Below are 27215 nucleotides of genomic sequence, written 5' to 3'. Positions count from 1 at the left end.
TTGATTGATTGATAATGAAGGCAACACATGATGTAAGTGTCTATATTAGCCTACTATCAAAATTACTTTAAAAGTCTTATATAAGTGTTATAATGAAGACAACACATGATGTAAGTGTCTATATTAGCTTACTATCAAAATTACTTTAAAAGTCTTATATAAGTGTTATAATGAAGACAACACATGATGTAAGTGTCTATATTAGCCTACTATCAAAATTACTTTAAAAGTCTTATATAAGTGTTATAATGAAGACAACACATGATGTAAGTGTCTATATTAGCCTACTATCAAAATTACTTTAAAAAAACTTATATAAGTGTTATAATGAAGGCAACACATGATGTAAGTGTCTATATTAGCCTACTATCAAAATTACTTTAAAAGTCTTATATAAGTGTTATAATGAAGACAACACATGATGTAAGTGTCTATATTAGCTTACTATCAAAATTACTTTAAAAGTCTTATATAAGTGTTATAATGAAGACAACACATGATGTAAGTGTCTATATTAGCCTACTATCAAAATTACTTTAAAAGTCTTATATAAGTGTTATAATGAAGACAACACATGATGTAAGTGTCTATATTAGCTTACTATCAAAATTACTTTAAAAGTCTTATATAAGTGTTATAATGAAGACAACACATGATGTAAGTGTCTATATTAGCCTACTATCAAAATTACTTTAAAAGTCTTATATAAGTGTTATAATGAAACAACACATGATGTAAGTGTCTATATTAGCCTACTATCAAAATTACTTTAAAAAAACTTATATAAGTGTTATAATGAAGGCAACACATGATGTAAGTGTCTATATTAGCCTACTATCAAAATTACTTAAAAAAAACTTATAAGTGTTATAATGAAGGCAACACATGATGTAAGTGTCTATATTAGCCTACTATCAAAATTACTTTAAAAGTCTTATATAAGTGTTATAATGAAGACAACACATGATGTAAGTGTCTATATTAGCCTACTATCAAAATTACTTTAAAAGTCTTATATAAGTGTTATAATGAAGGCAACACATGATGTAAGTGTCTATATTAGCCTACTATCAAAATTACTTTAAAAGTCTTATATAAGTGTTATAATGAAGACAACACATGATGTAAGTGTCTATATTAGCCTACTATCAAAATGACTTTAAAAGTCTTATATAAGTGTTATAATGAAGACAACACATGATGTAAGTGTCTATATTAGCCTACTATCAAAATTACTTTAAAAAAACTTATATAAGTGTTATAATGAAGGCAACACATGATGTAAGTGTCTATATTAGCCTACTATCAAAATTACTTTAAAAAAACTTATAAGTGTTATAATGAAGGCAACACATGATGTAAGTGTCTATATTAGCCTACTATCAAAATTACTTTAAAAGTCTTATATAAGTGTTATAATGAAGGCAACACATGATGTAAGTGTCTATATTAGCCTAATATCAAAATTACTTTAAAAGTCTTATATAAGTGTTATAATGAAGACAACACATGATGTAAGTGTCTATATTAGCCTACTATCAAAATGACTTTAAAAGTCTTATATAAGTGTTATAATGAAGGCAACACATGATGTAAGTGTCTATATTAGCTTACTATCAAAATGACTTTAAAAGTCTTTAATAAGTGTTATAATGAAGGCAACACATGATGTAAGTGTCTATATTAGCCTACTATCAAAATTACTTTAAAAGTCTTACATAAGTGTTATAATGAAGACAACACATGATGTAAGTGTCTATATTAGCTTACTATCAAAATGACTTTAAAAGTCTTTAATAAGTGTTATAATGAAGGCAACACATGATGTAAGTGTCTATATTAGCTTACTATCAAAATGACTTTAAAAGTCTTTAATAAGTGTTATAATGAAGGCAACACATGATGTAAGTGTCTATATTAGCCTACTATCAAAATGACTTTAAAAGTCTTATATAAGTGTTATAATGAAGGCAACACATGATGTAAGTGTCTATATTAGCTTACTATCAAAATGACTTTAAAAGTCTTTAATAAGTGTTATAATGAAGGCAACACATGATGTAAGTGTCTATATTAGCCTACTATCAAAATTACTTTAAAAGTCTTACATAAGTGTTATAATGAAGACAACACATGATGTAAGTGTCTATATTAGCTTACTATCAAAATGACTTTAAAAGTCTTATATAAGTGTTATAATGAAGGCAACACATGATGTAAGTGTCTATATTAGCCTACTATCAAAATTACTTTAAAAGTCTTACATAAGTGTTATAATGAAGACAACACATGATGTAAGTGTCTATATTAGCTTACTATCAAAATGACTTTAAAAGTCTTTAATAAGTGTTATAATGAAGACAACACATGATGTAAGTGTCTATATTAGCCTACTATCAAAATTACTTTAAAAAAAATTATATAAGTGTTATAATGGACTCTCGCGACTGTGTTGGATCCATTATGGATTGATCTTTCACAGTATCATGTTCTCATAGTCATCATTGTCACCGACGTCCCACTGGGTGTGAGTTTTCCTTGCCCTTATGTGGGCCTACCGAGGATGTCGTAGTGGTTTGTGCAGCCCTTTGAGACACTAGTGATTTAGGGCTATATAAGTAAACATTGATTGATTGATTGATTGATAATGAAGGCAACACATGATGTAAGTGTCTATATTAGCCTACTATCAAAATTACTTTAAAAGTCTTATATAAGTGTTATAATGAAGACAACACATGATGTAAGTGTCTATATTAGCTTACTATCAAAATTACTTTAAAAGTCTTATATAAGTGTTATAATGAAGACAACACATGATGTAAGTGTCTATATTAGCCTACTATCAAAATTACTTTAAAAGTCTTATATAAGTGTTATAATGAAGACAACACATGATGTAAGTGTCTATATTAGCCTACTATCAAAATTACTTTAAAAAAACTTATATAAGTGTTATAATGAAGGCAACACATGATGTAAGTGTCTATATTAGCCTACTATCAAAATTACTTTAAAAGTCTTATATAAGTGTTATAATGAAGACAACACATGATGTAAGTGTCTATATTAGCTTACTATCAAAATTACTTTAAAAGTCTTATATAAGTGTTATAATGAAGACAACACATGATGTAAGTGTCTATATTAGCCTACTATCAAAATTACTTTAAAAGTCTTATATAAGTGTTATAATGAAGACAACACATGATGTAAGTGTCTATATTAGCTTACTATCAAAATTACTTTAAAAGTCTTATATAAGTGTTATAATGAAGACAACACATGATGTAAGTGTCTATATTAGCCTACTATCAAAATTACTTTAAAAGTCTTATATAAGTGTTATAATGAAACAACACATGATGTAAGTGTCTATATTAGCCTACTATCAAAATTACTTTAAAAAAACTTATATAAGTGTTATAATGAAGGCAACACATGATGTAAGTGTCTATATTAGCCTACTATCAAAATTACTTAAAAAAAACTTATAAGTGTTATAATGAAGGCAACACATGATGTAAGTGTCTATATTAGCCTACTATCAAAATTACTTTAAAAGTCTTATATAAGTGTTATAATGAAGACAACACATGATGTAAGTGTCTATATTAGCCTACTATCAAAATTACTTTAAAAGTCTTATATAAGTGTTATAATGAAGGCAACACATGATGTAAGTGTCTATATTAGCCTACTATCAAAATTACTTTAAAAGTCTTATATAAGTGTTATAATGAAGACAACACATGATGTAAGTGTCTATATTAGCCTACTATCAAAATGACTTTAAAAGTCTTATATAAGTGTTATAATGAAGACAACACATGATGTAAGTGTCTATATTAGCCTACTATCAAAATTACTTTAAAAAAACTTATATAAGTGTTATAATGAAGGCAACACATGATGTAAGTGTCTATATTAGCCTACTATCAAAATTACTTTAAAAAAACTTATAAGTGTTATAATGAAGGCAACACATGATGTAAGTGTCTATATTAGCCTACTATCAAAATGACTTTAAAAGTCTTTAATAAGTGTTATAATGAAGGCAACACATGATGTAAGTGTCTATATTAGCCTACTATCAAAATTACTTTAAAAGTCTTACATAAGTGTTATAATGAAGACAACACATGATGTAAGTGTCTATATTAGCTTACTATCAAAATGACTTTAAAAGTCTTTAATAAGTGTTATAATGAAGGCAACACATGATGTAAGTGTCTATATTAGCTTACTATCAAAATGACTTTAAAAGTCTTTAATAAGTGTTATAATGAAGGCAACACATGATGTAAGTGTCTATATTAGCCTACTATCAAAATGACTTTAAAAGTCTTATATAAGTGTTATAATGAAGGCAACACATGATGTAAGTGTCTATATTAGCTTACTATCAAAATGACTTTAAAAGTCTTTAATAAGTGTTATAATGAAGGCAACACATGATGTAAGTGTCTATATTAGCCTACTATCAAAATTACTTTAAAAGTCTTACATAAGTGTTATAATGAAGACAACACATGATGTAAGTGTCTATATTAGCTTACTATCAAAATGACTTTAAAAGTCTTATATAAGTGTTATAATGAAGGCAACACATGATGTAAGTGTCTATATTAGCTTACTATCAAAATGACTTTAAAAGTCTTTAATAAGTGTTATAATGAAGGCAACACATGATGTAAGTGTCTATATTAGCCTACTATCAAAATTACTTTAAAAGTCTTACATAAGTGTTATAATGAAGACAACACATGATGTAAGTGTCTATATTAGCTTACTATCAAAATGACTTTAAAAGTCTTTAATAAGTGTTATAATGAAGACAACACATGATGTAAGTGTCTATATTAGCCTACTATCAAAATTACTTTAAAAAAAATTATATAAGTGTTATAATGGACTCTCGCGACTGTGTTGGATCCATTATGGATTGATCTTTCACAGTATCATGTTCTCATAGTCATCATTGTCACCGACGTCCCACTGGGTGTGAGTTTTCCTTGCCCTTATGTGGGCCTACCGAGGATGTGGTAGTGGTTTGTGCAGCCCTTTGAGACACTAGTGATTTAGGGCTATATAAGTAAACATTGATTGATTGATAATGAAGGCAACACATGATGTAAGTGTCTATATTAGCCTACTATCAAAATTACTTTAAAAGTCTTATATAAGTGTTATAATGAAGGCAACACATGATGTAAGTGTCTATATTAGCTTACTATCAAAATTACTTTAAAAGTCTTATATAAGTGTTATAATGAAGGCAACACATGATGTAAGTGTCTATATTAGCTTACTATCAAAATTACTTTAAAAGTCTTATATAAGTGTTATAATGAAGGCAACACATGATGTAAGTGTCTATATTAGCCTACTATCTAAAATGACTTTAAAAGTCTTATATAAGTGTTATAATGAAGGCAACACATGATTTAAGTGTCTTTATTAGCTTACTATCAAAATGACTAAAAGTATTATATAAGTGTTATAATGAAGGCAACACATGATGTAAGTGTCTATATTAGCCTACTATCTAAAATGACTTTAAAAGTCTTATATAAGTGTTATAATGAAGGCAACACATGATTTAAGTGTCTTTATTAGCTTACTATCAAAATGACTTTAAAAGTATTATGTAAGTGTTATAATGAAGGCAACACATGATGTAAGTGTCTATATTAGCCTACTATCTAAAATGACTTTAAAAGTCTTATATAAGTGTTATAATGAAGGCAACACATGATTTAAGTGTCTTTATTAGCTTACTATCAAAATTACTTTAAAAGTCTTATATAAGTGTTATAATGAAGACAACACATGATGTAAGTGTCTATAATAGCCTACTATCAAAATGACTTTAAAAGTCTTATATAAGTGTTATAATGAAGACAACACATGATGTAAGTGTCTATATTAACCTACTATCAAAATTACTTCAAAAGTCTTATATAAGTGTTATAATGAAAGCATCACATGATGTAAGTGTCTATATTAGCCTACTATCAAAATGACTTTAAAAGTCTTATATAAGTGTTATAATGAAGACAACACATGATGTACGTGTCTATATTAGCCTACTATCTAAAATGACTTTAAAAGTCTTATATAAGTGTTTAAATGAAGACAACACATGATGTAAGTGTCTATATTAGTTATATTAACCTACTATCAAAATTACTTTAAAAGTCTTATATAAGTGTTACAATGAAGGCAACACATGATGTAAGTGTCTATATTAGCCTACTATCAAAATGACTTTAAAAGTCTTATATAAGTGTTATAATGAAGGCAACACATGATGTAAGTGTCTATATTAGCCTACTATCTAAAATGACTTTAAAAGTCTTATATAAGTGTTATAATGAAGACAACACATGATGTAAGTGTCTATATTAGTTATATTAACCTACTATCAAAATTACTTTAAAAGTCTTATATAAGTGTTAAAATGAAGGCAACACATGATGTAAGTGTCTATATTAGCCTACTATCTAAAATGACTTTAAAAGTCTTATATAAGTGTTATAATGAAGGCAACACATGATGTGTCTATATTAGCTATAATAGCCTACTATCAAAATGACTTCAAAAGTCTTATATAAGTGTTATAATGAAGGCAACACATGATTTAAGTGTCTTTATTAGCCTACTATCAAAATTACTTTAAAAGTCTTATATAAGTGTTATAATGAAGACAACACATGATGTAAGTGTCTATATTAGCCTACTATCAAAATTACTTTAAAAGTCTTATATAAGTGTTATAATGAAGGCAACACATGATTTAAGTGTCTTTATTAGCTTACTATCAAAATTACTTTAAAAGTCTTATATAAGTGTTATAATGAAGACAACACATGATGTAAGTGTCTATAATAGCCTACTATCAAAATTACTTCAAAAGTCTTATATAAGTGTTATAATGAAGACAACACATGATGTGTCTATATTAGCCTATCAAAATTACTTAAAAAAAACGTATATAAGTGTTATAATGAAGGCAACACATGATGTAAGTGTCTATATTAGCCTACTATCAAAATTACTTTAAAATCCTTATATAAGTGTTATAATGAAGGCAACACATGATGTAAGTGTCTATATTAGCCTACTATCAAAATTACTTTAAAATCCTTATATAAGTGTTATAATGAAGGCAACACATGATGTAAGTGTCTATATTAGCCTACTATCAAAATTACTTTAAAATCCTTATATAAGTGTTATAATGAAGACAACACATGATGTAAGTGTCTATATTAACCTACTATCAAAATTACTTCAAAAGTCTTATATAAGTGTTATAATGAAGGCAACACATGATGTAAGTGTCTATATTAGCCTACTATCAAAATGACTTCAAAAGTCTTATATAAGTGTTATAATGAAGACAACACATGATGTAAGTGTCTATATTAGCTTACTATCAAAATTACTTTAAAATCCTTATATAAGTGTTATAATGAAGACAACACATGATGTAAGTGTCTATATTAGCCTACTATCAAAATTACTTTAAAATCCTCATATAAGTGTTATAATGAAGACAACACATGATTTAAGTGTCTATATTAGCCTACTATCAAAATTACTTTAAAATCCTTGTATAAGTGTTATAATGAAGACAACACATGATGTAAGTGTCTATATTAGCCTACTATCAAAATTACTTTAAAATCCTTATATAAGTGTTATAATGAAAGCAACACATGATGTAAGTGTCTATATTAGCTTACTATCAAAATTACTTTAAAATCCTTATATAAGTGTTATAATGAAGGCAACACATGATGTAAGTGTCTATATTAGCTTACTATCAAAATTACTTTAAAATCCCTATATAAGTGTTATAATGAAGACAACACATGAAGTGTCTATATTAGCCTACTATCAAAATTACTTTAAAAAAACTTATATCCATCCATCCATTTTCTACCGCTTATTCCCTTTCGGGGTCGCGGGGGGCGCTGGCGCCTATCTCAGCTACAATAAGTGTTATAATGAAAGCAACACATGATGTAAGTGTCTATATTAGCTTACTATCAAAATGACTTTAAAAACTTATATAAGTGTTATAATGAAGGCAACACATGATTTAAGTGTCTTTATTAGCTTACTATCAAAATGACTTTAAAAGTCTTATATAAGTGTTATAATGAAGACAACACATGATGTGTCTATATTAGCCTACTATCAAAATTACTTTAAAAAAACTTATATAAGTGTTATAATGAAGGCAACACATTATGTAAGTGTCTATATTAGCTTACTATCAAAATGACTTTAAAAGTCTTATATAAGTGTTATAATGAAGACAACACATGATGTAAGTGTCTATATTAGCCTACTATCTAAATGACTTTAAAAGTCTTATATAAGTGTTATAATGAAGACAACACATGATGTAAGTGTCTATATTAGCCTACTATCTAAAATGACTTTAAAAGTCTTATATAAGTGTTTAAATGAAGACAACACATGATGTAAGTGTCTATATTAGTTATATTAACCTACTATCAAAATGACTTTAAAAGTCTTATATAAGTGTTATAATGAAGGCAACACATGATGTAAGTGTCTATATTAGCCTACTATCAAAATTACTTTAAAAGTCTTATATAAGTGTTACAATGAAGGCAACACATGATGTAAGTGTCTATATTAGCCTACTATCAAAATGACTTTAAAAGTCTTATATAAGTGTTATAATGAAGGCAACACATGATGTAAGTGTCTATATTAGCCTACTATCTAAAATGACTTTAAAAGTCTTATATAAGTGTTATAATGAAGACAACACATGATGTAAGTGTCTATATTAGTTATATTAACCTACTATCAAAATGACTTTAAAAGTCTTATATAAGTGTTATAATGAAGACAACACATGATGTAAGTGTCTATATTAGCCTACTATCAAAATGACTTTAAAAGTCTTATATAAGTGTTATAATGAAGACAACACATGATGTACGTGTCTATATTAGCCTACTATCTAAAATGACTTTAAAAGTCTTATATAAGTGTTTAAATGAAGACAACACATGATGTAAGTGTCTATATTAGTTATATTAACCTACTATCAAAATTACTTTAAAAGTCTTATATAAGTGTTACAATGAAGGCAACACATGATGTAAGTGTCTATATTAGCCTACTATCAAAATGACTTTAAAAGTCTTATATAAGTGTTATAATGAAGGCAACACATGATGTAAGTGTCTATATTAGCCTACTATCTAAAATGACTTTAAAAGTCTTATATAAGTGTTATAATGAAGGCAACACATGATGTAAGTGTCTATATTAGCTATAATAGCCTACTATCAAAATGACTTCAAAAGTTTTATATAAGTGTTATAATGAAGGCAACACATGATGTAAGTGTCTATATTAGCTATAATAGCCTACTATCAAAATGACTTCAAAAGTTTTATATAAGTGTTATAATGAAGACAACACATGATGTAAGTGTCTATATTAGCCTACTATCAAAATGACTTTAAAAGTTTTATATAAGTGTTATAATGAAGACAACACATGATGTAAGTGTCTATATTAGCCTACTATCAAAATGACTTTAAAAGTTTTATATAAGTGTTATAATGAAGACAACACATGATGTAAGTGTCTATATTAGCCTACTATCTAAAATGACTTTAAAAGTCTTATATAAGTGTTATAATGAAGGCAACACATGATGTAAGTGTCTATATTAGCCTACTATCTAAAATGACTTTAAAAGTCTTATATAAGTGTTATAATGAAGACAACACATGATGTAAGTGTCTATATTAGCCTACTATCAAAATTACTTTAAAAGTCTTATATAAGTGTTATAATGAAGACAACACATGATGTAAGTGTCTATATTAGCCTACTATCAAAATTATTTTAAAAGTCTTATATAAGTGTTATAATGAAGACAACACATGATGTAAGTGTCTATATTAGCCTACTTTCTCAGTGAGACTTACATTGAGATGTTTGTTTCATGTGTGTATGACAGTCCTACAGGGAATTAGATGCAGTTTTTTCTGAGCAGGAAGCCCCCATCTTGTGACAGCAGTAGCGCAGCGGTTTTTCGCGGGCTCATAAAATCCAAACCGGAATAGTAATTAAAACTCTTTCATCAACTTTTAATCAGAAGGGTTCAATCTCTCCCCTGTGCTGATTTGAAGCCAACACGACAAACGGCCTCAGAGAAGATAATGTTTGAAAAAAAGCTAAGTTTTTTACCCAACTTTTGTATTGAAGGGGGAATTGCAAACTTCCTGTTGATTGTAGCTGGGGGGTGTCACTGTGTGAAATCTAGGTCTAACTGAGACCTACATAGAGGTTTTCGTTTCATGTTTCTACGACATTTCTACTGGAAGTTAGAGGCAGTTTTGTGTGTGTTTTCTTCCTAGGGGGCGCTAGAGCGCAGTTTTGAGTTTTGGTTTTTTGATTAGATCGCAATTTTTGCCAGTCCCGATGTGTGTGTCAAATTTGGTGAGTTTTGAAGCATGTTAAGGGGGTCAAATTACAGCTCAAAGAGGCGGCGGTATAATAATAATAATACGCTAGAAATTCAATGGAGTCCTCTGCCCCAAAGGGACATCAGTCCCTAATAAAGCGTGGGATTTCTAATAATTAGGATGGTTTGTGTCTCCTAAAGAAGTGAAGTGAAGTGAATTATGTTTATATAGCGCTTTTCTCTAGTGACTCAAAGCGCTTTACATAGTGAAACCCAATATCTAAGTTACATTTAAAGCAGTGTGGGTGGCACTGGGAGCAGGTGGGTAAAGTGTCTTGCCCAAGGACACAACGGCAGTGACTAGGATGGCGGAAGCGGGAATCGAACCTGCAACCCTCAAGTTGCTGGCACGGCCACTCTACCAACCGAGCTATACCGACCCAAGAAAATGTATTAAAACAACAATAAATATATTTTTCCATTTTCACACATCTCTGACAGAGGTCCAGGGAGCCACCAGGGCGGCGCTAGAGAGCCGCGGGTTGCTGACCCCCCGATGAAGGCTAATAAACTTTGAAGCTAAGAAAAATGAAACATGTGGAGTCAAAACTATAAATGCTAACAAAACTCCTTTTGATTTCATAACATTGTCTGGAATGTCATCATCTCTAAGAGGGGATGCCAGGTTGCCGTGGTGACAAGAAAGAGGACATAAGAATGACTTTTAAGATGAAATAAGCCAGGGGTCACCAACACTGTGCCCGCGGGCACCAGGTCGCCCGTAAGGACCAGATGAGTCGCCCGCTGGCCTGTTCTAAAAATAGCTCAAATAGCAGCACTTACCAGTGAGCTGCCTCTATTTTTTAAATTGTATTTATTTACTAGCAAGCTGGTCTCGCTTTGCTGGACATTTTTAATTCTAAGAGAGACAAAACTCAAATAGAATTTGAAAATATTTTAAAGACTTGGTCTTCACTTGTTTAAATAAATTCATTTATTTTTGTACTTTGCTTCTTATTACTTTCAGAAAGACAATTTTAGAGAAAAAATACAACCTTAAAAATGATTTTAGGATTTTTAAACACATATACCTTTTTACATTTTAAATTCCTTCCTCTTCTTTCCTGACAATTTTAATCAATGTTCAAGTATTTTGTTTTTTGTAAAGAATAATAAATACATTTGAATTAAATTCTTCATTTTAGCTTCTGTTTTTCGACGAAGAATATTTGTGAAATATTTCTTCAAACTTATTATGATAAAAATTTAAAAAAATATATTTTGACAAATCTAGAAAATGTGTAAAATCAAATTTAAATCTTACTTCAAAGTCTTTTGAATTTCTTTTAACATTTTTGTTCTGGAAAATCTAGAAGAAATAATGATTTGTCTTTGTTAGAAATATAGCTTGGTCCAATTTGTTATATATTTTAACAAAGTGCAGATTGGATTTTAACCTATTTAAAACATGTCATCAAAATTCTAAAAATAATCTTAATCAGGAAAAATTACTAAAGTTGTTCCATAAATTATTTGTTTTATTTTTTCAAAAAGAATTATTTTAAGTGCACTACGCAGAATAAACACAACATTATTAATATTGCTACTACGGATAATCTGATCCAAAATTCCCTAAAACAGCCCACTACCTATAATATAGGTTTTTTAAACATAAAATCCGTGATAAAAAAAAATGTTTCTGCTGTTACCTCAGAAATTGCCTGTTCAGATGTTATGATTGTGGCTCAGAGATTTGTATGTAGATTATATTTATTTTCCATAACAAACAGGATAACTTAAATACCCTGGCAGTGGCAATAAGCTTAAATGTTTGTATTTACATTTTTGGAGTTGATTTTCATCAAATATGCTATTTAACTGCTACTGTTTAACAAGGACTGATTTAAATTGTGTTTGCACAACAAATGTTTTGGCGCTTTTGTTCATGTGGGAGAATATTCCAATAAAGGTGCACTACACACTACTTTTGAAGTCATTATTGGGCTTTGCGTATACAATGCAGTTAATCGCGATTAATCGGAGAAATAGTGCGATTAACTTCGATTAAAATTTTTAATCGTTGCCCAGCCCTAATATATATATATATATATATATATATTTATTTATTAAAGGTAAGTTGAGCAAATTGTCTATTTCTGGCCATTTATTGAAGTGTGTATCAAACTGGTAGCCCTTGGCATGAATCAGTACCCAAGAAGTAGCTCTTGCTTTGAAAAAGGTTGCTGACCCCTGAAATAGGAAGTAAAAAACACTTCATTGAAATATGCATGTGCTGCTGGAATCCTCCCAGCCCACACAAGTCGTGGTGAGGCATTCACTGACCTTGTTGTGGCGTTCACTGACCTTGTTGTGGCGTTCACTGACCTTGTTGTGGTGCTACCAGGAGGATTTATGTGCGCTGCCTGCATCCTCATCTTTATGGATGCCGCTCATCTTCTCCTTTGTCCAGCAGCATTTGCATAATTTCTTTGCCACGTTGTTTCTTCCTCCACGAGGCCACTGGTTGTTTCATAGCTTGTTTGGCAGGCACTAACCTGAAGGCTCATGTCCTCTGTAGGCGCGCAGCCTCCTCTACCAGTTCCGCCTTCTACCCAGAATCCCCTGCAGCCTCCACGACCTGTGCAAACTGTGCGGGCCGGGGATGTGGGACAGCCGCTACATCCCCGCCGTGGAATGCTCGGGACAGCACCCGGACTCTCAGAGCTGTCCTTACGGGGGCAGGTCCACGCCAAACCACGCCCACAAACCTCCCACAGCCTCGAAGAGACAGGATATTTTCACCTTCAGGAAGCAGTCCTGAGGGAGTTCAGGGGGTTGCTGGAATATTTGCGGCCACAATCCTAGCGACATCTGTCCCATCAGACCCAAGGTCAAGCAGCCTCCAGTCCTGTTCAAGTCCAGCGGACAATCGGCAGCCATTATGCTGGCTCGGCACTCTTCCAGCGACTCTGTGGGCTCGTGCATCACACTGGATTCTTGCAGAGGTCAAACTGTGAATGGATCCTCTTTCTCCTCATTAGGATGTGCATACACACAGATTTATATCCAACTTGCAGGGCTTTTGGTTCACTTCCTGTATTTTTTCCCGCCGATACCAATATTTAGCAATATTATAGTCCCGCATGTAGAGCACACAGCCTTACTTCTCTTCACCTTAGCACCATCCTCCTCACATCATGCTGGGAGGCCGTGTTCCACAAACACTTGGGAGTTACAAACACCACCTGATTGTACGTCAAACAAAGAAGAAGAAAAAATCAGTTCAAGCCATCCACCCAAAAATAGAAAGACCAAACACGGAATAACTAGAACAACAATGAAGTACATCATCCCTTCTTGATTGCCTTTAATTAGTTAGGAATTATTTACTTATTTTTATAGCTAGTTAGGAATTATTTACTTACTTTCATAGCTAGTTAGGAATTACAAACTTATTATTTTCATAGGAATTATTTACTTATTTTCATAGCTCGTTAGGAATTATTTACTTATTTTCACAGCTCGTTAGGAATTATTTACTTATTTTCATAGCTCGTTAGGAATTATTTACTTATTTTCACAGCTCGTTAGGAATTATTTACTTATTTTCATAGCTCATTAGGAATTATTTACTTATTTTCACAGCTCGTTAGGAATTATTTACTTATTTTCACAGCTCGTTAGGAATTATTTACTTATTTTCATAGCTAGTTAAGAATTATTTACTTATTTTCATAGCTCGTTAGGAATTATTTACTTATTTTCATAGCTAGTTAGGAATTATATACTTATTTTTATAGCTCGTTAGGAATTATTTACTTATTTTCAAAGCTAGTTAGGAATTATTTACCTATTTTCATAGCTAGTTAGGAATTATTTACTTATTTTCACAGCTATTTAGGAATTATTTACTTATTTTCATAGCTTGTTAGGAATTATTTACTTATTTTCATAGCTTGTTAGGAATTATATACATATTTTCATTGCTAGTTAGGAATTATTTACTTATTTTCATAGCGAGTTAGGAATTATTTACTTATTTTCACAGCGAGTTAGGAATTATTTACTTATTTTCATAGCTTGTTAGGAATTATATACTTATTTTCATAGCTAGTTAGGAATTATTTACATAGCGAGTTAGGAATTATTTACTTATTTTCACAGCGAGTTAGGAATTATTTACTTATTTTCATAGCTTGTTAGGAATTATATACTTATTTTCATAGCTAGTTAGGAATTATTTACATAGCGAGTTAGGAATTATTTACTTATTTTCACAGCGAGTTAGGAATTATTTACTTATTTTCATAGCTTGTTAGGAATTATATACTTATTTTCATAGCTAGTTAGGAATTATTTACATAGCGAGTTAGGAATTATTTACTTATTTTCATAGCTTGTTAGGAATTATTTGCTTATTTTCATAGCGAGTTAGGAATTATTTACTTATTTTTATAGCTAGTTAGGAATTATATACTTATTTTTATAGCTCGTTAGGAATTTATTTACTAATTTTCAAAGCTAGTTAGGAATTATTTACCTATTTTCATAGCTCGTTAGGAATTATTTACTTATTTTCATAGCTAGTTAGGAATTATTTACTTATTTTCATAGCTTGTTAGGAATTATATACTTATTTTCATTGCTAGTTAGGAATTATTTACTTATTTTCATAGCGAGTTAGGAATTATTTACTTATTTTCACAGCGAGTTAGGAATTATATACTTATTTACATAGCGAGTTAGGAATTATTTACTTATTTTCATAGCTAGTTAGGAATTATTTACTTATTTTCATAGCAAGTTAGGAATTATTTACTTATTTTCATAGCAAGTTAGGAATTATATACTTATTTACATAGCGAGTTAGGAATTATTTACTTATTTTCACAGCTAGTTTGGAATTATTTACTTATTTTCATAGCTAGTTAAGATATATATACTTATTATTTTCATAACTAGTTAAAAAAATATTTACTTATTTTCATAGCTAGTTAGGAATTATTATTTTCAAAGCTAGAGCATAAAAAATGTTTACAAGTATCTAAATAAGTTATGAGAGCCCTCTAGACATGGACTAGCATCCACACAGTCATCATCTAATAGTACTTTATAATAATACAACATACCACATCAAATAAGTAAGAGTTATAGATTGGAGCTGAGTGGAGCCAAAGCTTACAGTATGTCCTTTTTTCCAAATGTAAAGATGGTTCCAAGTCAGTCGCTCCCCCAAACAAAGAACTGCTTGTGAAATACATGTTTAAGACAACACACAACATGGTCTCCCAGCCATGCAAGTCCAACACACATCACCAGGGTTTCATGTTTCATGTTCTTCATTGAATGAAGACACGCCCATTTTGCATTATTTTCTAGTAAAATCACATTTGTTGCTGGAATATTTCCTGCTTGTAAAAGGACAACCTTAGGCGTGTCAGAACGGTCCTACTATGTCATTCAAACTTTCAGGGACTATATTTATTTTTTTCCTATTCTGCATCGTTTGTGGAGTCACTGCATGCAACTTTGTGTCATGTCCGGGTGTGTGTGTGTGTGTGTGTGTGTGTGTGTGTGTGTGTGTGTGTGCTGCAGTGCATGCAACTTTGTGTCATGTCCGGGTGTGTGTGTGTGTGTGTGTGTGTGTGTGTGTGTGTGTGTGTGCTGCAGTGCATGCAACTTTGTGTCATGTCCGGGTGTGTGTGTGTGTGTGTGTGTGTGTGTGTGTGTGTGTGCTGCAGCCCATGCAACTTTGTGTCATGTCCGGGTGTGTGTGTGCTGCAGGAAGCATGGTGTCATGTCCGGGTGCGTGTGTGTGTGTGTGTGTGTGTGTGTGCTGCAGTCCATGCAACTTTGTGTCATGTCCGGGTGTGTGTGTGTGTGTGTGTGTGTGCTGCAGTCCATGCAACTTTGTGTCATGTCCAGGTGTGTGTGTGTGTGTGTGTGTGTGTGTGTGCTGCAGTGCATGCAACTTTGTGTCATGTCCGGGTGTGTGTGTGTGTGTGTGTGTGTGTGTGTGTGCTGCAGTGCATGCAACTTTGTGTCATGTCCGGGTGTGTGTGTGTGTGTGTGTGTGTGTGTGTGTGTGCTGCAGTGCATGCAACTTTGTGTCATGTCTGGGTGTGTGTGTGTGTGTGTGTGTGCTGCAGTGCATGCAACTTTGTGTCATGTCCGGGTGTGTGTGTGTGTGTGTGTGTGTGTGTGTGTGTGTGTGTGTGTGTGTGTGTGTGTGTGTGTGCTGCAGTGCATGGAAGCATCAGGAACACACAAGGAGGTCGCCGGCTGTTGAAATGAACTGAAGTGTCCGACACTGAATGTCCACCACTGCTGTATGATATCACTCACTACAATCAGCATTTTCACACTATTCATTAAAAAGAAAATATCTTTGCCTTCAAATACTTTCTTAGCTTCTTTTTTGGTACCAAATGTACAACTTGGCATTGTGCACATGTTCACAAAAGGGTAGAGCAGGGGGGTCCAAACTTTTTCCACTGAAGGCCGCAACACTGAAAAATCAAAGCACGCGGGGGCCAAGTCTATTTTTTTCTCATTTTCCAAACAGATACAATATACACTTTTTTTTTTTTTCAATTGTTGGGGCTCCCTCAAGTTAGGTCTTAGGAACCCAGAAGGGGTTCAGTCTTTAAGGGGAACATTATCACAATTTCAAAAGGGTTAAAAACAATAAAAATCAGTTCCCAGTGGCTTGTTGTATTTTTTGAAGTTTTTTTCAAAATTTTACCGGTCTTGGAATATCCCTAAATAAAGCTTTAAAATGCCTTATTTTCGGCTCTCTGCGAAGACACTGGCCATTTCCCTGTGACGTCACACAGTGCTGCCAATGTAAACAAACAATGGGAATACCACAGCAAGATATAGCGACATTAGCTCGGATTCAAACTCGGATTTCAGCGACTTAAGCGATTCAACAGATTACGCATGTATTGAAACAGATGGTTGGAGTATGAAAATATTGAAGAAGAAACTGAAGCTATTGAGCGAATAGCTATTGACGCTATTCATAGCCATAGCATGGCCGAATAGCTGCGTTAGGATCGCCGGTAAAATGTGCGGACCAAACGATCAGGACTTTCGCATCTTTTGACACTGGAGCAACTTAAATCCGTCGATTGGTAAGTGTTTGTTTCGCATTAAATGTGGGTGGAAGGAAACGTAATATAGTTGCAAATGCATCTACAGGTTATCCATACATCTCTGTGCCATGTCTGCTTTAGCACCGCCGGTAAATAGCATGTTAGCATCAAAAAAACTCAACCTTTGTGATTTTGTTGACTTAATGGTTGCAAATGCATCTGCAGGTTATCCATACATCTCTGTGCCATGTCTGTCTTAGCATCGCCGGTCAAATGTGGAGACACTCTGGTACATTCAATGGGGGTCTGGCGGCAGATTTCTTGCCAGTGGTGCAACTTGAATCCCTCCCTGTTAGTGTTGTTACACCCTCCGACAACACACCCACCAGGCATGATGTCTCCAAGGTTCCAAAAAATAGTCGAAAAAACGGAAAATAACAGAGCTGAGACCCGGTGTTTGTAATGTGTTGAAAATGAAAATGGTGGGTGTGTTACCTCAGCGACGTCACATTCTGACGTCATCGCCTCCAGCGCGATAAACAGAAATGCGTTTAATTTGCCAAAATTCACCCATTTAGAGTTCGGAAATCGGTTAAAAAAATACACGGTCTTTTTTCTGCACCATCAAGGTATATATTGACGCTTACATAGGTCTGCTGATAATGTTCCCCTTTAAAAGAAGTTCAAAATAAGTCATATATTATTTTCATAAAACCCTTGAGTCGCTAATTCCACTTAATTATTTTTTTTAACTTTTTACCAGCTTTTTATCAAAACCCTATTTTTTGAGGCAAAATACAAAATATACAATATTTTTCCCAAAATGATTTTCAAAGTGAAATATTTAATGTGAAGTTATTGGAGCCCTAAATAGGTCAATAATTCATAGCAAAATTGATTAGAATTATTTTTTTTACTTTTCATTCAACACTTAAATCTCTATATCAGCTTCAGATAATGTATATTGTAATTGGTTTAGTATATTTATAATAACAATAATAGGATAATTAGTATACAATTAGTATGGAAATATTTTTTTGCAAATTTCCATATTTTTATGTTTGTTATATTTATGTCCTTTTTGTCCTTAAATCAATCAATAATTTAGAGCAACATTGATTTTGATTCATTTTTATTTTTTGAGAAATTATTTAAAAAATGGTGTTATTAGAGTCAACAATGGAACTGTTTCTCTTTGCATTTCACCAATTTGCTCTTTTATTGCCCTTTTTAATTTAAAAAAAATATATATATATTTTAGTATTTTTAGACTGATGTGCCGCGGGCCACAAATGGCCCCCGGGGCCACACTTTGGACACCCTTGGGGAAGAGCATCAAATATTTTTCTTCATTAGCAGAGATGTGACATCACAGTTGTGGCTGCCTGCTGGGGTTGTAAGGTATAGTACCGCCATACTAGTGGATCATATTCGGTACTATACCGCCTCTAAAAAGCAGAGGAGCATGTTCGGCAGCGCACACACACACACAGATTACTTACAAGCAGAAACTGTGTGTAGATACAAAAGGGAGAACGGACACATTTAGGCTTAAAAAGTAAAGATAAAGCTGAAGTTATCACACTGATAAAACCCGAAAAGAAAAGGTGCTTTAAGTCATGGCTAGCTAGCTAGCAGCTAACGTCCATTCACAGTTGGCAGCGTTTTTGCTACTTCTAAATTACTATTCCTTGTCTCTATGGCAACAAAGTACCTGACATCCACTGCAATGATACCAAGTACAGGAGCGTATCTTCTTGATACTACGGATTTTGTCTATTTTTTAGCATCACAAAAATTGTTTTTGTTATTTTCAGAATTCATATTATGTTTATAAAGTCTGGAAATACGTCCCTGGACACATGAGGACTTTGAATATGGCCAATGTATGATCCTGGATCTACTTGGTATCAGATCGATACCTAAATGTATCAAAGTATCTAAATATATTTTGGTACCGGTACCAAAATGTATTTCGATACTTTTCTAAATAAAGGGGACCACAAAAAAGGCATCACTGGTTTTATTTTAACAAAAAAATCTTAGGGTACATTAAACAAATGTTTATTATTGTAATTTAGTCCTTAAAATAGTAAAGGTACTAGACAACTTGTCTTTTAGTAGTAAGTAAACAAACAAAGGCTTCTAATTTAGTTGCTGACATATGCAGTAACATATTGTGTCATTTATACACCTATTATTTTGTCAACACTATAAAGGACAAACTGTAAAAAATAATTATTAGTCTACTTGTTCATTTACTGTTCATATCTGCTTATGTTCTCTTTTAACATGTTCTATCTACACTTCTGTTCAAATGTAATAATCACTTATTCTAATCTTCTTTGATACTTGACATTAGTTTTGGATGATACCACACATTTAGGTATCGATCCGATTCCAAGTAGTTACAGGATCATAAAATATAATACCTATTTAACCACTACTGATGAATAAATACTGATGTAAAGGGTAGGTGTTGCCCGGTTTTCTGTTTTAACATGTTCTATCTACACTTCTGTTAAAATGTAATAATCACTTATTCTTCATTTCTTTGATACTGTATATTAGTTTTGGATGATACCACACATTTAGGTATCGATCCGATACCAAGTAGTTACAGGATCATAAATTAAAATATAAAACCTATCAAACCACTACTGATGAATAAATACTGATGTAAAGGGTAGGTGTCGCCCGGTTTTCTGTTTTAACATGTTCTATCTACACTTCTGTTAAAATGTAATAATCACTTATTCTTCATTTCTTTGATACTTTATATTAGTTTTGGATGATACCACACATTTAGGTATCGATCTGATACCAAGTCATACATTGGTCATATTCAAAATTCTCATGTGTCCAGGGACGTATTTCCTGACTTTATAAAAATATACATTTGAAAAAAAAGACAGTTGTGATGCCAAAAAATATCAATGTAATCATGGTAGTATCGACTAGATATGCTTTAGTACTTGGTATCATTACAGTGGCGTTTGTTTACATTGTAATGCCGCTGAGCTACGGTGTGTAGTCAAGCATGTTTAGCTATTCCTCATCCTCCAGTGATAATCGTACTTATTAAATCATTTGTCACCATGTAGACGAGGATTAGTGATTTAGAAGTAGCTAAAACACTGTCGACTTGGGCTGGACTTTAAATATGTCTTCAAGCATCTCTTCCTGAGGGTGTTTCAGTGTTATAACTTCACCTTTATCTTGACTTTTTCAGCCAAAAGGCGTCCGTTCTCCCTTTTCTGTCGACACACTGTGTCTGCTTGTAAGTACTCTGTGTGCGTGTGCTGCCGAACATGCTCATCTGCTCGTAAAACCAGCAATGTGACGACGACGAGAGGGTGGGGGAACTGTATTTTTTAGAGGCGGTATAGTACGGAATATGATTGATTAGTATCACGGTACTACAGTAATACGGTACAACCCTAGCGTGTACACTTCATTGTCACTCAGATGACCAAAGATTTGAAGAAATTCTGTTTTTATGTTAGCTCTCAGGCTACTGCTTCTACTACTACTTTCTGATAATGAAGTTTACAAAATGACTGACCTTTATAACACTACTCCAAAGCATGTAGACCAGGGGTCAGCAACCTTTTTGAAAGCAAGAGCTACTTCTTGGGTACTGATTCATGCCAAGGGCTACCAGTTTGATACACACTTCAATAAGTTGCCAGAAATAGCCAATTTGGTCAATGTACCTTTAATAAATATATATATATATATATATATATATACATACATACATATAAAAATGGGTATTTCTGTCTGTCATTCCGTCGTACATTTTTTTTCCTTTTACGGAAGGTTTTTTGTAGAGAATAAATGATGTAAAAAAAACACTTAATTGAACGGTTTAAAAGAGGAGAAAACAGAAAAAAAATTAATTACATTTTGAAACATAGTTTATCTTCAATTTCAACTCTTTAAAATTCAAAATTCTACCAAAAAAAAGAAGAGTAAAACTAGCTAATTTGAATCTTTTTGAAAAAATGAAAAAAATTATTTATGGAACATCATTAGTCATTTTTCCTGATTAAGATTAATTTTAGAATTTTGATGACATGTTTTAAATAGGTTAAAATCCAATCTGCACTTTGTTAGAATATATAACAAATTGGACCAAGCTATATTTCTAACAAAGACAAATCATTATTTTATTCAAGATCAGGGGTCGGGAACCTTTTTGGCTGAGAGAGCCATATAAGCCAAATATTTGTAAAAGTATTTTGTGAGATATATATATATATTTATTATTGTATATATATATTTTTTTAACACTGAATACAACTAAATGTGTGCATTTTTAAGCAAGACCAACATTTTTAGAGGATAAAACGTCTCTTATTCTTTTTAATAACATTGTTATTCTGAAGCTAAACAACAATACATAAAATACTTCTTACCACTAATGCAACTTCTTGAACAGGTGCGGTAGACACTGGATGGATGGACTAAACGCATGAGAATGTTTTATATTTTGAACATTATTTTTAACACTGTGATTACCAGCGGAGTTATTCATGACTTATCGTGTTAAGCAAAGTCAGCTCAGATTTATCTGAGAGCCAGATCCAGTCATCAAAAGAGCCACAAGTTCCCAACACTGTTCTAGATTTTCCAGAACAACATTTTTGAAAAGAAATTCAAAAGACTTTGAAATAAGATTTAAATTTGATTCTAAAGATTTTCTAGATTTGCCAGAATATGTTTTTATTTTAATCATTATAAGTTTGAAGAAATATTTCACAAATATTCTTTGTCGAAAAAACAGAAGCTAAAATTAAGAATTAAATTAAAATGTATTTATTATTCTTTACAATAAAAAAAAAAATTGTCAGGAAAGAAGAGGAAGGAATTTAAAAGGTAAAAAGATATATGTGCTTAAAAATCCTAAAGTCATTTTTAAGGTTGTATTTTTTTCTGTAAAATTGTCTTTCTGAAAGTTATAAGAAGCAAAGTAAAAAAATAAATGAATTTATTTCAACAAGTGAAGACCAAGTCTTTAAAATATTTTCTTGGATTTTCAAATTCTATTTGAGTTTTGTCTCTCTTAGAATTAAAAATGTCCAGCAAAGCGAGACCAGCTTGCTAGTAAATAAATACAATTTAAAAAATAGAGGCAGCTCACTGGTAAGTGCTGCTATTTGAGCTATTTTTAGAACAGGCCAGCGGGCGACTCATCTGGTCCTTACGGGCGACCTGGTGAGTTCAAACCCCGGCCGAGTTATACCAAAGACTATAAAAATGGGAGCCATGACCTCCCTGCTTGGCACTCAGCATCAAGGGTTAGAATTGGGGGTTAAATCACCCCAAATTTGGGGGTTAAATCACCAAAAAATGATTCCCAGGCGCGGCCACTGCTGCTGCTCACTGCTCGCCTGACTTTCCAGGGGGTGATCAAAGGTGATGGTCAATTGCAGAGAATCATTTCGCCACACCTAGTATGTGTGTGACTTTAACTTTATATTGTGTTTTACTACGACTACTTCCTGAAAATAAAGTTTACAAAGTGTCAGACCTTCGGAACACCACTCTAGTCTAAATGTAGACCGTACCAAAAACTGTCATTCCACTTCAGGTCAAAAGTAGCAGAGCACCTAATGCAGGGGTGTCCAAACTTTTTCCACAGCATGCTAGGGCCATTTTGATAGCTTTCATTTTCAAACCATAACAAAATATATGGATTTTTTTTTTTAAGCATAGAGGGTCTCAGTCACTAAAATGTTAAAAATAAGTCCAATTATTATTATTATTCTTTATTTAATGCTTACACTAAATCTCTATATCAACTTGAGGTTGATATAAAGTAAAACAAATAAGGTTTTATGCCTTTTTTGTGAAAGTCAACTTTGTTTTTTATAGTAAAACTAAAATATGCAGTATTTAGATATATAGATAGATAGATAGATAGATAGATAGATAGTACTTTATTGATTCCTTCAGGAGAGTTCCTTTATTTAGCAATTAAAGCCCTCAAAGATCAATAATGCAGGACACCATTGATTTTAATTATTTAATATTTTTGAGTAATCACAGTGAAAAGTTAAATAAAATCCTACTAAATATATTTGAGATCCGAAAGGTTCCCCACTCATAAAGTGATGCATTTTTATTAGTTTTTTTTTAATACTTTTAACACTTAAATTTCAAGATCAACTTCGGATAAATCTGTGGATTTTAAGTTTGAACTATTATTTTGTTTGTTTTATGCTCTTTTGTCAAAACTTTGTTTTTATATGGCAACCATACAACATATGCAATATTTTTCCACATAAAACATTTTAAAGTGATCATTTTTAAGTAATAATAGATTTGTTTTGTCCTTTTTTTTTAATTGAGCAATGGAAAAAAAAGAAAATAAAAACAAAAGGAGAAAAAAAAAACTGCCTGCATGGCAGCTTTGTGTCAACATTGCCCCTTTTTTTTCTTTATATTTCACCTCATTCCACTTTTTTTTTTAAATGTTTTTTATTTATTTTTGCAATACTATCAATTTTGTAATTTTTGCAGAATGTGTGGCAGGTAAACGATGAGCTGCGGGCCACACTTTGGACACCCCCGCTTTAATCTATATCATTCAAATATTCATGATAAAAAGACAATAATTATGTTACATTACTATGTTTTTTTTTGTCAAATTTAAAAACCTTTTTTTAAATTTTTTCATTAACCACAGTGAAAACTAGAAAAAACATTTATTAGTTTTTTTTTTTTAATACTATTAACACTTCAATTTCAAGATCAACTTCGAATAAATCTGTGGATTTCAAGTTTGAACTATTATTTTGTTTGTTTTTATATGGCGACCATACAACATATGCAATGTTTTTTTCGCATAAAACATTTTAAATGGATCATTTTTAAGTAATAATTCATTGTAAGATTTTTTTTTGTCCTTTTTTTTCTTTTTTTGGAGCAATGGAAATAAAAAAACTGCCTGCATGGCAGCTTTGTGTCAACATTGCCACTTTTTCCTTATTAAATTTCACCTCATTCCACTTTTTTAAAATGTTTTTTTGTTTAATTTTTGCAATACTATCAATTTTGCACATTTTGCAGAATTTGTGGCGGGCCGCAAATGGCCCCCGTGCCGCACTTTGAACACCCCTGACCTAATGTTTGTGTTTGTTAGCTGGCAGGCTACTTCTGGGTTCATGAAGGTGGACTTGAGACCTTGGGTGGAAACAAACTTGACTATTATTTGTGACATGAGCAAAGGGGAAAGCTTCCATAAAGACAAAAAAAAATCAGCTAACATTTAAAAATGGCGGATGAGCCGATATTTGGTGTGTTGATCCAACATGCGTCACCGAGTGAGCCTCTCACTTTGAAGCCGTCTTTGCAGGGATCCTGCATGATGTGACTGTAATGGCTTCCAAAGGGCACAATGACTTCATCATGTACCCGACACGGCCCCCGGGGGACTTCATCCGTCATAAGCAATCGTCTACTGTACTCCTGATTATTATTGCGCCAGACCCCCCCCCCCCCCCCCCCCCCCGCCCCCCCGGACCCCCCGTGCCGCTGGTGATGCATGCAATTACAAACCATTAGCCCCCCCGATTGAAAGCCTCTGAGGGCTAATGCAGGACAAACGACAACATGAAGGGAAACGAAGAAGACGCCGCTTCTTATTAGCGAAGTCTCCGACCTCCTCGCCCGACTTCATCATGCACGCTCGTGCAAGTGGAAGAAGAAGTGGTGTATATTGCTCATGTGATGTTCAGTCAGTGATGAGCAGGCTGACAGGAACACAAACAAACTTTGCTGCCAACACAATCTAATGCAGGGGTCAGGAACCTTTTTGGCTGAGAGAGCCAAGAAGCCAAATATTTGAAAATGTATTTCTGTAAGAGCCATATGACATTTTTTTCAACACTCAACACAACTAAACGAGTGCATTTTTAAGTAAGACCAACATTTCTACAGTACTTATTCTTTGTAATAACATTGGTATTCAGAAGCTAACTGTGGAGGGGGGTGTGGCCTGCGGGCCTGCAGCGAAGCGGGGTGTTGCCACGACCGGCCTCGAAATCAGCGACAGGTGCGTAGATGGCCCACCTGGGCCTTGTTATCTAATCACCTGTCGCTCGGTTATAAGCAGCAGCCAGGAGGAGAGACGGGGTTGGGGCTGGAGCCAGAGGGCGAGTGAGAACAAAAGAGAAAAATACAATTGCTGGAAAGCAACTGAGAGACTTATTGAAACATAAAATAATATTGTAACCCTGAACAGGCTCTCATGTCGGTGCTTGGTGGTCTGAAGAACCCCCAGGAGGGCAAGCCCCACACTAATCAATAATAAATAAATAACTTCTTAGCATTAACGCAACTTCTTGAACAAGTGCGGTATAAAACGGATGGATGGATTAAAAATGCATGAGAATGTTTTATATTTTGAACGTTACTTTTAACACTGTGATTACAAGTGGAATTAAAGCTGCAAGCAGCGTTGGTCGGGTTCGGCTTTGGCCGCTGCCAAGCCCTGGTCTAAGTCAGACCTACATAGAGGCCTTTGTTTCATGTCTCTATGACATTCCTAACAGAAGTTTCAAGCAGTTTTGTCTGGGTTTTTTCCTAGGGGGCGCTGGAGCACAATTTTGACTTTTGGGGTTTGGTTTTTTAATAGATGGCAATTTTCGCCAGTCCTGATGTGTGTGTAAAATTTGGTGAGTTTTGAAGCATGTTAAGGGGGTCAAATTACAGATCAGCGTTTCTGGATGTTGTTGATAAATCGCTTTCGCTTTGCATAGTAGAGCTTTAACTTGCACTTTGAAGCATTTTAAGGGGGTCAAATTACAGCTCAAAGAGGCAAAAATGACATTTCTTAGGAAACTTTGCGCAGGGGTTCTTTGAAGGCGCGTAAAATCAAAACCGGAGCAGTAATCAAAACTTTGTTGGACAGTTTTAATCGAAAGGGTTCGATCTCTCTCCTGTGCGAGTTTGAAGCCGAAACGACAAACGCACTCGGAGGAGTTTACGTTTGAAAAAGGTGACGGGTTTTTACAAAACTTTTATTTTGAAGGGGTAATTTTTAACTTCCTGTTGATTTTTGCCGAAGGATGTCAATTATCTAAATGTAGGTCTAAGTGAGACCTACATAGAAGTTTTTGTTTCATGTCTTTCCGGCATTCCTACTGGAAGTTACAAGCAGTTTTGTTTGTGTTTTCTTCCTAGGAGCAGTTTATGCTGTGTTTTATTCAAAAATTGTGCTAGAGCGAAATTTTGAGTATTGGGATTTTTTTTTTTCATTAGATCGCAATTTTTGCCAGTCCTGATGTGTGTGCCAAGTTTGGTGAGTTTTGAAGCATTTTAAGGGGGTCAAATTACAGCTCAAAGAGGCAAAAATAGCATTTTTGGCGAAAATTTTGCTTTGAATGGGTTTTTGCAAAATTTTTGTTGATATTTGACATAGAAAGTAAAATTATGAAATCTAGGTCTAAGTCAATCCTACATAGAGGTTTTTGTTTCATGTCTCTACGACTTTCCTAACGGCAGTTACAAGCAGTCTGTTGTTTTTTTTCTTCCTAGGGGGCGCTAGCGCGCAATTTTCAATTTTGGGGTTTGGTTGCTTAATATGTTGGGAAGGTTTGCTATACCGACGTGTGTGTCAAATTTGGTGAGTTTTGAAG

At 33.0% G+C, this 27215-nt stretch overlaps 1 protein-coding gene and 1 long non-coding RNA gene across 5 annotated transcripts in view; one reads left to right on the top strand and one right to left on the bottom strand.

Annotated features, from left to right (window-relative positions):
* Nucleotides 1-16870, top strand: part of tbc1d16 (TBC1 domain family, member 16) — a 95029-nt gene extending 78159 nt beyond the window's left edge. For 2 of the 4 annotated variants that reach the window (XM_061885259.1, XM_061885258.1), the window contains exon 13: nucleotides 13050-16870. In XM_061885259.1, coding sequence (XP_061741243.1) covers nucleotides 13050-13292 — 243 coding nt within the window. In that variant the 3' untranslated portion in view covers nucleotides 13293-16870. The remainder of the gene's footprint in view (nucleotides 1-13049) is intronic. The other 2 variants (XR_009803955.1, XR_009803956.1) reach the window with 2 other exon arrangements.
* Nucleotides 13585-27215, bottom strand: part of LOC133541704 (uncharacterized) — a 55891-nt gene continuing 42260 nt past the window's right edge. The window contains exon 3 of the long non-coding RNA XR_009803957.1: nucleotides 13585-13716. This is a non-coding gene — a long non-coding RNA (uncharacterized LOC133541704). The remainder of the gene's footprint in view (nucleotides 13717-27215) is intronic.

This window comes from Nerophis ophidion, linkage group LG23 (genome assembly GCF_033978795.1).
Source record: "Nerophis ophidion isolate RoL-2023_Sa linkage group LG23, RoL_Noph_v1.0, whole genome shotgun sequence".
NCBI classification, from domain to species: domain Eukaryota; kingdom Metazoa; phylum Chordata; class Actinopteri; order Syngnathiformes; family Syngnathidae; genus Nerophis; species Nerophis ophidion.
The sequence above is the reverse complement of the archived record's forward strand: the minus strand, read 5'-3'. Positions and strand labels throughout refer to the sequence as shown.